Genomic DNA, 13,344 nt, shown 5'->3' on the forward strand with positions numbered 1-13,344 from the left:
GGAGGAGGAGGAGGAGGAGGAAGAGGAGGAGGAGACTTGGAAGACGAAGCAGAAGAATCTCAATGAACAGTAACAAAAAGGGACTTATTGCAGAACCACTTGGATTCAGCTTCCAGGAGTCACACCGGACATGTCTTTCTTCTAAATGCTCCATGATTTAATGTTTTTATGTTATTGCAGCAAGTTTGTGTATTCCAAGTAGAGTACATATGTATCTTCAACTTTACTTCAACAAGACTTTTGCTTCAGCGAAATGTGAACATTCTGTTATAGATAAATGCTAAAACTCGGTGAATGACACAAATCTGTATTTTGGCATAAACAGCACAGAGAGGGCTTTATTAACCAACAACAAAGTGTTATTTGTTGACCTTATTGATGTTTGTTGTTTCAATAATATGGAATAACAACACGATTTTTGTCAGTGACTGGATTTTTATGTTCATGCAATATTGACACAGAAAAATGTGTATACTGCTTAAACAATTATGAGCATTATACAAAGTGCCTTCACTGAAGATGGATGTTCTGTTTCTATGTGTTTTGTGTATAATATAGAAGACTGTGTTTATATTTTCTTATCTATCTATCTATCTATCTATCTGTCTATCTATTTTGTTGGAGGTTTTGACGGATTGTCACGAGCCTTGATGTCGGTGCGTGGCCTGGCGTGGCGTGGCATGATGTGGGGTGACCATGTTTCATCACCCTGCGTCTGCTCCAAGTTATTGGCAAGACCGGACGGGACCGGAGGGATGGACGGTCGTCCTTGAAGCTCTGCGGCACAGTTTGTTGTGTCTTCGGCCACCGGCGGCGTCTCCTGTGTCTTGTCCTTGGCTACAAGTACAGACAAGTCGTGTTTGAGAGAAGCGCTTCTTCCTGACAAGTTGTCTGAGAATCCAGCAAAACATCCCACCAAAGCCAGACGCTGCATGAAGACAACACACCAAGTGTGAAAAGATGCTTCAGCTTTCTGTACATAAAGCTTTCTGATCAGTATTTTGATTTTCCTTCACATGTGCAAATATCGATCAGAGTAAAAAATAAATATTTATTGTTTGGTATTTTCACAATCAGTTTGAGATTTAGATTGATCTGGTACAATTGTTATGATTGTTATTTATTTTACTTAATATTGATTTAATTTTTTCATCAGACCTCATAAAATTTGATCTCTTTAATTAATATTAGATTACTGGAACAAATGTCCAAACTGTTGATAAACTGTTCATTGTTTTTAGCTGTTTTACAGAATTGTTCAGTTTTATTGATTTAGCTATTTAGATTTTTTTTAATCCATTGTGACTATTTGAACCTTTTTATATACTAATTAGCAGTTTAACATTTTTCTTTTTAGATATTTAAAAAAAAAAATTCTTTGCTCTGTTTAACCCTTTGACTTGATGCAAACTTCAGCTGTTCCACATGACCTGCAGTGAAAGTCAGTGAGTAGTGAGAGACATACTTCAGTTAACAAACTCTAAAGACGACTGTCAGATTAATCATGTAAAAGGTGAATTCTGCTTTCCACACGGACATAACACAGTAAAACACAGTAAATCACAACATGCATTCTGAAAAAAAGTCCTGCTAGCTTAATGCTAACTTGTATGGGAAAACCCATTGACATGCTCAACAGTAACAGGTATATATTTCCCACATTCAGAAACAGATGAACAATAATGGAAAAACTGTGAAAACTCTGCTGTTAGCCTACAAACCACAAACAGAAAGTAGCTACGGAAGCCCAAGAGGCTTTGTAATGTTCAATATTCTGACACCAAGATTTTCACTTTTACTGCAAATGAATATCAGAGGTAAATATTGGTTATCGGCCTCCTTGACTGCCGATACTCGGTATTGGCCCTGAAACATCCATATCTCTATGTATCTCAGTCTATCTCTAGTTTTCACTTGAAACGCTGCTGTGTAGGCCTGAAACTCTTTACAAAAGATGAGTTTTTTGTCTGGATTCATCCCTATAAACTTCTCACTGAGCCGTCAGATCATCCACTGCTGCACAGTGTATGTTACATTGATGGAGGTTAGAGTCAGCACGTGCAGTAATGAAAAAAAAAAGATTATTATTATTATTGTTATTATTATTTTTATTATGGAGTTTGTTCTTGCCCATCATATCTGCGTGTTGTGATTGCCTGTCCTCCTCCTCCTCCTCCTCCTCCTCCTCCTCGCGCCGGTGAGTCGGGGCGGGGCGGAGCTCGGACTCCCGGCTCTGCGTGCTCCGCGCTCCTCAGAGGCCGGAGTCGCGCGCTGCAGATGAGGCATGGCAGGCGAGAGCGAGACAAAGGCAGGTGACCGAGCCGAGGATGACGGCGCGCATCGGCAGCCCTTCCTCATCGGCGTGGCCGGAGGAACAGCCAGCGGCAAGGTGGGCTTCCAACCAGAAACCTGATCCGGTCTCCTCCTGGACCCTTATTATTAGTATTATTATTATTACTATTATTACTACTATTAACATTATTGTGATTATTATTATGTTTATTATGAGGCATTTGCTGGGCTAGGATCTGCCATCTGATGTGCTGACGCATTGGGCGCATTGGAAATTAATTTCCCTGAATGGATAATAAAATAAAACTGTTATATTATGAGTATTTGTGAGAGGATCTGCTGGGCTGATTGTGAGGCATGATTGGTTATTGGATAATGTAGGCCACAGCAGAGGAGATGAAAAACAAGAGAAGATGTGCATGGTCAACATAGCAGCAGTTTTCCTTCAGCCTGAGCTGTGTGCTGTTCATAAACCAGACCCTGGGTCTGCTCTGATTGAGACAATTGAGGCAGAAATCAGTTAATTGTTCTCAGCATGCTTCAAAGATGAGGAAAGTCCTCCCAGATCAGCCTCTTCCTCAGCCTGAGCAGCATAAACCCCTGATAGAGGTGGACTCCTGTGTCAGACTCTGGGTTTGTCCTCATGCAGGGTTCACTCTTGGTTTTCTTCTCACCTCATTTCACCGTCTGGCTCATTTGTGACTGGAGACTGAACCGCTGCTTTATCAGTCATGAAATGTGTGCTTTCCTATAGTTTCCTATGTTTGGTCTTAGGCTGATGATCAATATACCAGTTTTGCTGAATCAAACTCTCCAGTTACCTGTTTGGCAGATCCGCCCTCCTCCCTCCATAACAATGATTTGCAAAGCCAGAGAAATATACATTAAGTCTCCTGCAGTGTGCAGAGAAAGAAAACACTCTGAAATGTCATTGCCAAAGTTTTACTCCCTTAAAACTACTGCTGCTAAAAGATACATTATTAATCACTTTAACTTTTGAACTGCATTGTGAACATCATGTATTTGATTAAATATTCTCTCGCAATATATGAAATGACCCTTTATAAACTAATGATTTTATCTTTTTAAGGAATGAACCTATTAGCTGCTTATTTTAAAAGTAGATTTTGTAATTTTTGTAAAAACGGTGTTTTAGAAAACATAACAAGGCAACTTGGAAACGTATTATTTAAGCCACTATGTAATCTTTCCGACCTTGGGGACATTCCTGGTTTTATTTTGATGTTCTGGTGTTATTCAGAAGCACATTGCATTCACTAAAGAAAAAAAAATCCACTCCTTATCTTGTAATGAAAAGATAAGATGCAATACTCTTCAGCACAGTGATAACGGTGATGGTACGTCGCAGCTGACCCTTTCTTAAATGAGGGTGGTGTTAATATTAGTAATTATTGCTAATATTGGTAATTAGTGGCGTCACCTGAGGTGGTTGTGATTGTTCAGGAGGAAAGCTGTACAGTAAATTAAAAACTTGCCGGCGCTCGCTGGGCTCACGGCCTCTGGTTTTTTTTTTCCACAGAAGTAACTGCTCACTGAGCCACCTGTTCTCTCAGGCTGGGAACGGTGAGAGAAAAAAAAACAGAAAAACCCACACATCCTTTGTTTTCTATCTCCAGAACTCTGTTGTGACGCAACCCGAGCGCAGCTGCAGCGAAGTTCCTGCTGAAATGCTACAGTCTGCCTCCAGTCCCACTGATCATTGGGTGTAAGACCCTACAGTTCAGGGGCGTACTGCATTATATATTTACACACTTAGCAGTGTATTTTTGGGAACTTACATATTTCAGGGTTTCTTGCATTTTACACTGCACATTTCCATTTTTCAAATTCTATTAAACATTTTATTCTTTCTCATTTTGTTTGTATTCTGTTTTGAGTGATATATTTGGTCTGTATTCTCTCCCTTTTTTAAATGGACAAATTCCTATTCTAAAGCAGTGCCCTCATAGCCTTTAAATCAAACTTTGGACGCTTTATTTTTGTGGCAGAGTGTACCTCTGTGTGCTGCTGCAGTCTGGAAGCGATGCAGAGTCAGGCTGCTGTAAAACGTAGTGTGCATTAGCACCGTCCTGCTAATTTCAGCCAGATGCTGCCAAACCACATCCTGCACATCTGTCTGTCTTCTAATCAGACCAGCCTGCAGCCAAACTGCTGACTCAGAACAGCAAATCCACGACTATGAATCTTCTGCTTTAAAAACATTTGTAAGTCAGCGGTTAGCGTCCGCCTTTGTTTGCGTTGTGTTGCTGGACATGCTGCTTTCACTGCTTTCCCACGCGACTCCCATGAGGTGGGATCCAAACAAACCCAGCAGGCGTCTCATCTGGCTTCAGGAATGTCGGTGCCCGGTGTATCGTCACGTGTTTACATTTGGCTTTGTGTAAACATGTGTTTGCTGAAATGTTGCTTTTCTCTGATTTTACTGAACCGGACCACCTGGGATCGTATTGAGCTGTGTGTGAGTTTGGCGCCAGAGCATATCCGCCAGTGTTGAACCTGCTTGTTTTTGATCAGTCGTCAGTGTGCAGCAAGATCATGGAGGTGCTGGGGCAAAATGAGATCGACCACCACCACCGGCAAGTGGCCATCCTCAGCCAGGACAGCTTCTACAAGGTTCTCACCTCGGAGCAGAAGGCCAAGGCGCTGAAGGGCCAGTTCAACTTCGACCACCCGGGTAGGCCGGCTGCCCGCCCTGAAAGTGAGCTCGGTCGGCCGTCCGTCCGTAACCCCTCCCTGTGTCCTTTCCTTTCAGACGCCTTTGACAACGACCTCATTATCACCACTCTGCTGGACATCATGGAGGGAAAAACGGTGCAGATCCCCGTTTACGACTTTGTTTCGCATTCCAGGTGAGTCCTCACCTCTGTGGAGATGCAACTCTAATCCCAGATAAACTGCGAGGAAGGGGAACCGCAGCTGTATTGAAGGAGTCTGCCCTTTAACCAGCGAGATGCCTTGACGTGAACGGAGGCGATGCCGCAGACAGCGAGCAGCGTCCCTCACTAAATCATCCTGACCAGATGTCAAAAATCAGGACGGGCTCCGGGATAATGTCCAGGAACCCTAACATTTAAGCTAATAAGCATGCTAAGTCACTCCAGCAGCCGTACGAATCCTGATCCCAACCAGCCAAACGATGAAGTTTCCATCTTCAAGCAACGCCTTCGACGAGAAAGCTTCTTTTCGCAGTAACTTCACAGCAGCTTTTCGCCTCTCAGAGAAACCAGAGTGGAGGTTTTATGGAGGAGATAGAACTGACAGTGACCGCGGTTCGTCTTGTGTTTGGCAGGAAGGAGGAGACGGTGACGGTGTACCCTGCCGACGTGGTGCTGTTCGAGGGAATCTTGATGTTCTACTCTCAGGAGATCCGAGACCTTTTCCAGATGAAGCTGTTCGTGGACACCGACGCAGACACGCGCCTGTCACGAAGAGGTGACCCATTCCAGCACCCTAAAAAAAAACCCCTGTCTTTGACCTCTGTAGCCACGCTAGGAGACATTAAATCACAGGCCATTCAGCGTTTTAAGAAATTTAGGTCGGCTGATACCACATGTGCCACAAAAGTAAATGTTTGCCGGTCTTATCTTGACCTGCCTTGACTTTCACCTAAAAATAACTTCACGCGAAAAGCTCAAAGTGGAAAGCGATCACATTTAAACGTGTGGAGGTGTAGCTGTTGTTTTGAAGACAGGTATTGCCCGTGTGGTTTTCCCACAGTGCTGCGGGACATTAGTGAGCGCGGTCGGGACTTGGAAAGCATTCTAACTCAGTACATCACGTTGGTCAAACCGGCGTTTGAGGAGTTTTGCCTCCCAGTGAGTGCTCACCTCCTTCTTCAGTTTGCATGGTTTCGTTCCTGAACACACCCTCATGTTCTGTTTTCTTTGTGTGTGTGTGTGTGTGTGTGTGTGTGTGTGTGTGTGTGTGTGTGTGTGTGTGTGTGTGTGTGTGTGTGTGTGTCTGTGTGTTTTGACCGAATGTAGACGAAGAAGTATGCAGACGTGATCATACCTAGAGGGGTTGATAACACTGGTGAGTATTTGTTCCGTGTGAACGTTTCTGGTGCGGACGGAGGTGAAGTGCTTCGACTCAACAGTCTGATCAGGACAGACGGAGTCTGGGGTCTGAAACCTGCAGCTCCACAGCCGCATGTAGCCGAACAGCTCCTCTGCTGTCGCTACCTGTGTAAACCTACTCATGGAAGGCTTGAAACACGTGTTGATCTTGGCTATAAAAAAAAACCTAAACCTTTTGCTAAACCGACTAAAACTTCAACAACCCAAAACAAAAAATAGAGTGAGAAAATCAAACCAGCCAAAGTGACACAAAAAAAAAAGACTAAAATACCAAATAAAAGAAGAAAGAACAGACAAAATATCTGAAAGCGTTGAAATGGTTAAAACAACTTTGAAAAATAAGACAATTCAGAAAATCAGTAGAAAGAAGCATAAAATGAAAAAAATAAATAGTAAAATATGTGAGAGTCAAAGCAGTTAAAAAGACGTAAATGCAGAGTTAATCACAAGAAAAAGGTACTAATGAAAAATATTATTAAAATGAAAATAAGGTCAATAATGAAAACTGTGAAATCAACCATAATTGGCAGAAATGGCTGAAAAAAACCCTAAAATCCATTAAAAGAAAAATCCACTGTAAATAAAAATATGTTCAAGTTCAAACATGCAAAAACTTAATCTGAGAAAAATTGAAACCGATTTTAAAGTTCTTGATTTTTTTTTTTAAAAGGAAAACGTGATTTCAGAGCGGCTGCAGGATTAAGCTTATTTCAAACTGAAGCGCTGCTGATGTTATCAGCACCACGCTTGTCCCTGCTCCAGGAAACAGGGGAAATACAACTTTCTGAGAACGCTCCGTCTCTGCAGACCGTGGAAACGCTACGCCTGCACCTGCGCCCTGCCGGCTCAGGAAACGGCCGCTCTGCACATGCTCAGTAGAAGGACAAGAGGAACAAGTTTCCCTCCAGAGAATCGTGACTTCCAGCCCAGATTCTCCTGGACTTGGTAGTTTTAGAGTTGACAGTCGTTTAATAACGATCCAGCTTGCTCATCTGTCCATATGAATGTCCGTCTTCTCTTCATTGTTCATGTTTTTAGTGTATTATCTGCTGCATGGGTGGCTTCATTACAAAAACAAACCAGCAGTGCCGACTTGTGGCCAAACAGGAAAACTACATCATCTTCAGCATTTCTGCCGTTTTTGTGTAAACGCACGAGATTTTCAAAACCATACAAGTGCAAAACTTTTCTGAGATGAAAGCTGTTGGTGTCTCATGACGGCTGATCCGAGCTCCGGATCCGGCTGACTCGCCTCTCTCACGCGTTCGTCTCGGCCGAGCCTTGACTCCCCGTCTCTTTCTGTTTCTGGGTGCAGTTGCCATCAACCTGATCGTCCAGCACATCCAGGACATTCTGAACGGAGGCCTGGTCAAACAGCTGAACGGCTGGTTCAGCGGCGACGGGACGGCGAAGGAGCAGCGGGCCGGCGTGGAGTCCAGCAGCCGGCCGCACTGAGGCTCCACACCCCCCACCCTTCACCCAGGGACGGGCGTTCGCCGCGGATGTTTGCCTCAGCTGGCCTGGCCGTGGCGGATGTGAGGGAATCTACCGTGGAGCGGGATGAAAGTGGCGGCGCTTTCGGTTGTTCTGTTTTCTCTTGAGCTTGTGCACTGTATGAGATCAAAAAAGAAGTGAATGGTGGCCACTCTTCTGCGAGGGAGGAGCTTTCTGGAAGAGGACGCACCACGACCTTCTACAGTGTGCCGAGTGCAGTGAGACTGCATGCCGTCGGACAGCGATCGCTTATCCTCCAGCTCCGCTACGGACCTCTTTGATAAAATGATGTGGATTCTGTTCGTCGCCCCCTATAGAAGCGTTTGAATCGTCTCCCTTAAAGCCGCTTTAGTTATTAAACGAAACAACCGATTTCCACCTCAAAACATGTGGCCAAAGATCGTCTTTGTTAGGTTTTCTTTTTTTCTTTGTTGTATTTCTGTTCAATACGATACAATGACAATATAGAATTACCATGAAGTGTTCATTTCTTCTCCCCCTCTCAGACGCACATGTGTTTAAGCTGTAGAAGTTACATGAAGACCAGTGTGCCCCCCTCGGTAAACGCTGCTTAAAGCTGCCTTTCTGTTCCTGTGTACGTGTTTCCTACGATAAAGCTCTCAGGTACACTCTGTTTGCCTGGATGGTTTCCTAAAAATGTTGCTGGAATGGGGCGAGGTGGTCGTACCCGGGTGACGGCCTGGTCTGTGTTTTTCTTTGATGGGTTGTTGATGCATTAAAATGGGACTAAGTCGTTTCTCTGGCAACACCTGCATTCTGTACCAGTACCAGCAAACTTCTGTCATTCTGATCTTTCTTTCAGGGCTGGCCGGACACTTCCCAAAGCCTTAAGCTGCTAAAATAGACGCTTCAACACACAGTTTCCTGAAAAAAGTAACGAGGGACACAGTTTGCATTACTTTAGTGCTTTAGCTGCATTTTTTGCTCCATAGAATTTAAATGTGTGACGTTCAGTTCATGGCAGTGCCGTGTCAAACTTTTCTGTTTTTCCACCTTCTCAGATGATGAGAATGGCACATTGACGAGTGGTGACTGTTTTCACAACCTCCACCAGGTGGAGGAGGCGGACGCCACGCTGGAAATGTCTGCTGTCTGTATAGTTTTTAAATAAAATCAATAGCACTCGATCAATATTCAAAAGTCTTGTTGCATTTAATAAACTTTGAGCTTTTTGGGACATGCTCGGACCGCTTCGTCTAAAATCTTTCCTCATCAGTCGTGGTAAGTTGAGAAGCTTGAATCTGCTACCCAGTGAACGTGTTTTCTACTTGCAGTCAGCAGAATTTGCATTAATTTTTAATCATTGGTTTTTCCATCCAGGAAGCAGAATACCGCCTGAATGTAAGATTTAGCCTGTTATATGGATATTCTCTCTCCCTGTGTGGCTGATGATGGATTGCCAGTCAGGAGTGGTGAGCAGACGGTTCAGGTCGGCGTCTTCCTGCCTCACAGCCTCCAGCAGCAGCTGATGGCCAAAGAAACGACCCAGCGGCAGAATTCTCTCCGCCTGTTCGGACGGGTGGAGTTCATCTGTGTTTTACGCCTTCTCCATAATATTGGAGCAGGACATGGAGTCTCCAGGGACGAGGAGGAACATCACGGTGCTGAAGCTCAGTTTATCCCCAGAAATAATAATTTTATCTAAAAGTGATGTGGAACACCTTGTGACTGAAAAAGTGTCCGTTTGAACTTAAACGACAGACACTAAACTTCTCATTCGACAGGATGAAAAAAAGCTAAAAACTGAGGTCAAAACTAACACAGCACTGATCAGTTCAATCGCTAAAAGGTGGCATTTAAACAGAACAACTTTTAAAATGTAAGGATTGTTGACAGAGTTCAATAACGCAAAAGAGAAAATGTGAAGAAACAAGTTAAACCCCACTGAGAATTAAAACAAGGAAAATTCTAACAAAAATAATGCTGCATTTCATGGGAATACATTTTTTGCAGTTGTGTAGTTTGAAACTTTCAGGTATTCGTCATCATAATCATGGGTGTTACATGTATTCTGTAGCTATAGTGGAAGCTTCATCAATGCCTTTTCATCATACTATGATGACTGCAATAAAGTGATTTAAGTTATTTCACTACTGCTTTATATTTCACAAGTCTGCTCTCTTCAGAGCTCCAGTCCATCTCTCTCTCTCACACACACACACACACACACACACACACACACACACACACACACACACTCACCTGGAGAGGCATTTCAGGATCACCACTTCACACCCATGTGTTTGGACTGTGGAGAAAGCTGGGTCTGAGTCTCTGGGGAAACCCACACACAATGTTCTAATAATGACTTCTCCCCCTTTTTCAATACGTCCAACAGAACAGAGTGATGTAATTTAACTGTATATTGAAATATCAATGTCCAGTGTTGAACTAAGCATCCAGATTCATTCAGACTGCAGAGGAAAGTCAGGGAAGTCGCCAGGGACTCTCACACTCGGGACACTACTTTGTCCTGTCAGGCAGACACTACAGGACACACACACACAGTTTAACACTGCTTGAAACAATTTATCTTTAAATGCTGCTAACACAGATGACGCCAAACTGATTTTTGGAACAGCTCAATTACAGTTAAATTCTTATTAAAAGTAATGACTGACAGAGACGTTATCAGAACTCGATTTTATTTTCCCACAAATTACAAATATATGCCTATAATGAGAATCCAGAGAGAGAATGGACATGCAAAAAACATGTAAAATATGGAGCAAATCCAGCAAAGGTCTGTCCTGCTTCAAAGGGAACAGCTATTATTGTTTCAGGACGTCAGAGGGCCTCCATTTAAAAAGTTCAATAGCCTGAATGTGAGTCATGTGAATGCTGTCAAACGGTCCGGATGTCGTGGACCGGCAGCTCGATCAAAGCGAGCGGAGAAGGACACTTTGCGGTGGTAGCGGAGACGGGTCCAGGCGCTCAGTCGCGGACGGCGGCGTTCTGGCCGAACAGGCCTCGGTACAGCTCGCTGCGAGCCTCGTCGCTCATGGAGCTGGAGTCCATGGGCGCCATGAAGCCCACCAGCTTGCCGTGGACGTGGAAGCGGACTTTGCGGCCCTTGCTGGCCTTGGTGTCCACCTTCTTCTTGATCTTGCTGCGCAGCTTCTGGATGGCCAGCCACTGCCTGCCCATGGCCACCTGGTCGTTGGGGTCCGAGGCGCTGGTCTTGCGCTCGATGAGCTCCCTCAGGAGCTGGTGGTAGAAGTCGTCGTCGTCGAATATGTCCTCGTCCAGGTCTTTCAGGTGCTGGTTGGCCTTCATCCGCCCCTCCCCCTCCTCCTCCTCCTCCTCCTCTCCTTCCGCGGTGCTGGACGTGACCACGGGGGCGTCCTTCTTCCCGAGGACCCTGTACTCTGAGCGGCGGGTCTGGGTGCGGCGCAGCAGGCGCTCCTTGTCCATCAGCACCTGCTCCACCTGCGTCAGGATGTTCCTGTCGAAGGCGCCGAACCCCTTGCCGCCCTTGCCCGTGGTCAGCCTGGTTTTGTCGTGCCACTTCTGCAGCGTGGCGTCGCAGTACGGCCTGAAGGCCGCGAACCGCTTCGCCATAAGGTCTGGGTACTCGGCCATCTCCAGTTTGCGTTTGGGTGGCCTGACCTCCCGCGGCGACGCCTCAGCTTCCCCGTCGCCGTCGATGTCTTCGTCGTCGCTCCGAGCGCCTGCGGCGAGCGCCTGCGTCTCTCTGTTCTGGCAGAGCAGCTGGTCGTGCAGCTCCAGCAGGGTCCTCTGCAGAGCCTTCAGGGCCTTGTGGGTGGTCTTCAGAGCCCCCGCCACCTCGGCCCCGCCCGCGGCCTTGAAGGCGGGCAGCGCGTCGGGCTGCGGGAGCTGGTTGGCCGTCATCAGGGCTTTCTGGATCTTGATCCGACCCTCCAGCAGCTGGTCCCACAGGCACAGCTGGTTCTTCACGGCCTTCCCCTTCTCCACCTCCTCGTCCACTTTGTCCTGGGAAAACGTCTGAACGCCTCCTTCCTCTTCATCTTCCTCCTCCATCTCATCATCATCATCAGAGGCCTCGTCTTCATCATCACTGCCTTCATCTTCACTCATGCCCAGGTCGTCCATTCCCTCAGTCAGCTTGTGGAAGTCCATTCCCTGAGGTAGAGCGATATCTTTCACATCTTCTTCATCATCTTCATCACCATCTACCTCCTCTTCCTCCTCCTCATCATCATCATCAGCCTCTTCTTCCTCACCGCTGCTCTCCTCCATCTCATCTTCCTCCAGGCTGTCCTCATCCTCTTCCTCCTCTCCGGACCCCCCCAGGTCCTTCAGCAGCTGTTCGCGGGACACCGGCTTCCCCACGTACCGCCTGTCGGAGTCGCAGAGCAGCGACGTGTTGCGCCTCCGCAGCGCGCTGGCCCGGAGCGGACCTTCCTCCCGCGCCTCGTCCTCCTGCTCTCCATCCTCCGCGGTCAGCCTGTCGATCACCCGGGCTCTGGTCGCCTCGTCGTCGTTGTCTTCTGGATCCGCAAACACGGGTAAGGGGTTCAGCAGGTCCTCCAGCGCTTTGGAAACGGAGCCCTCCATGACCGAGCACGTCTCCTACCAAAACATGTGAGCTGCACCCGGGCCGCGCGCGCTGATGACGTCAGTGGCACGCGACAGCGCTCTGGCCGAGGGTTTATTTCAACCACGTGTTTGACTGTCAGGCACGGTCGTTTCCTAGTGGTTCCAAACCAGAGGCGCGCGACCCCCACGGACGCCTGCTCAGATTCGTGGCGGGGTCACACAGCCCCCTTTATTTTGAAGAGTTGAATTTTTTTTGTTTTAAATATATTCAAAATGAGTTAGTCAGTTTAGTTCATTTAAGTCACAAAACTACCTAATCTAAGTGTTTCCATTAAAAATGTATCATTTATTTGAGAATAGAATAGAATAGAATAGAATAGAATAGAATAGAATAGAATAGAAAGCAACTTTCATTGTCAAACAGAACATCCACTAGCTGGCGCTTATCTGCATGAAATTTCGTTGCAAAAACTCAACATCACACTGGTGAAAAATGAAAAGAAAAAAATTTCTAGCAAATTTTATCATATTATTTGCAATAATGTACATGCCAGACTGCACGTGTGCACAATTGAAAAATAAAAATGTACACAGTTTACAGGGTACATTTTCCTGTTTTGTTTTGTTTTGTTGAGTTGATGGCTCAAATTTTTGAACTGTTTTCAAAATGGGGAGAAAACGAGAAACACATTTTTCTTTTTATGATTGCGGCGGTGGAACCTGACAGACCAGCTCCCGGGGCAGAGAGCCCACTTGACCCCCAGCCCCACAGATATATCATATGTCTATGCCCCATAGACCTCATATATGTAGACACCTTGTTGTGTGTCGAGAGACATGCCTGTGTGGCGGCCATCTTGGAGTGTGGGTCAGAGAAGCAGCATTGGATGAAAGTGGATGGAGGTCAGGGCTTCTCCTT

At 45.8% G+C, this 13,344-nt stretch overlaps 2 protein-coding genes across 2 annotated transcripts; one reads left to right on the forward strand and one right to left on the reverse strand.

Moving 5' to 3' along the window:
* The first annotated feature begins 2,273 nt into the window (after positions 1-2,273).
* On the forward strand, positions 2,274-9,031 carry uck2a (uridine-cytidine kinase 2a). The gene is made up of 7 exons (XM_030083198.1): positions 2,274-2,389; positions 4,828-4,987; positions 5,066-5,162; positions 5,603-5,745; positions 6,031-6,128; positions 6,297-6,345; positions 7,705-9,031. Exons 1-7 carry the CDS (start codon positions 2,285-2,287, stop codon positions 7,842-7,844), a joined length of 792 nt encoding a protein of 263 aa, XP_029939058.1. The 5' UTR covers positions 2,274-2,284; the 3' UTR covers positions 7,845-9,031.
* A 1,514-nt stretch (positions 9,032-10,545) lies between these two features.
* On the reverse strand, positions 10,546-12,475 carry aatf (apoptosis antagonizing transcription factor). Its single transcript, XM_030083179.1, has one exon. It carries the CDS (start codon positions 12,441-12,443, stop codon positions 10,839-10,841), a length of 1,605 nt encoding a protein of 534 aa, XP_029939039.1. The 5' UTR covers positions 12,444-12,475; the 3' UTR covers positions 10,546-10,838.
* Positions 12,476-13,344: the final 869 nt, after the last annotated feature.

This window comes from Salarias fasciatus, chromosome 23 (assembly GCF_902148845.1).
Source record: "Salarias fasciatus chromosome 23, fSalaFa1.1, whole genome shotgun sequence".
NCBI lineage: Eukaryota > Metazoa > Chordata > Actinopteri > Blenniiformes > Blenniidae > Salarias > Salarias fasciatus.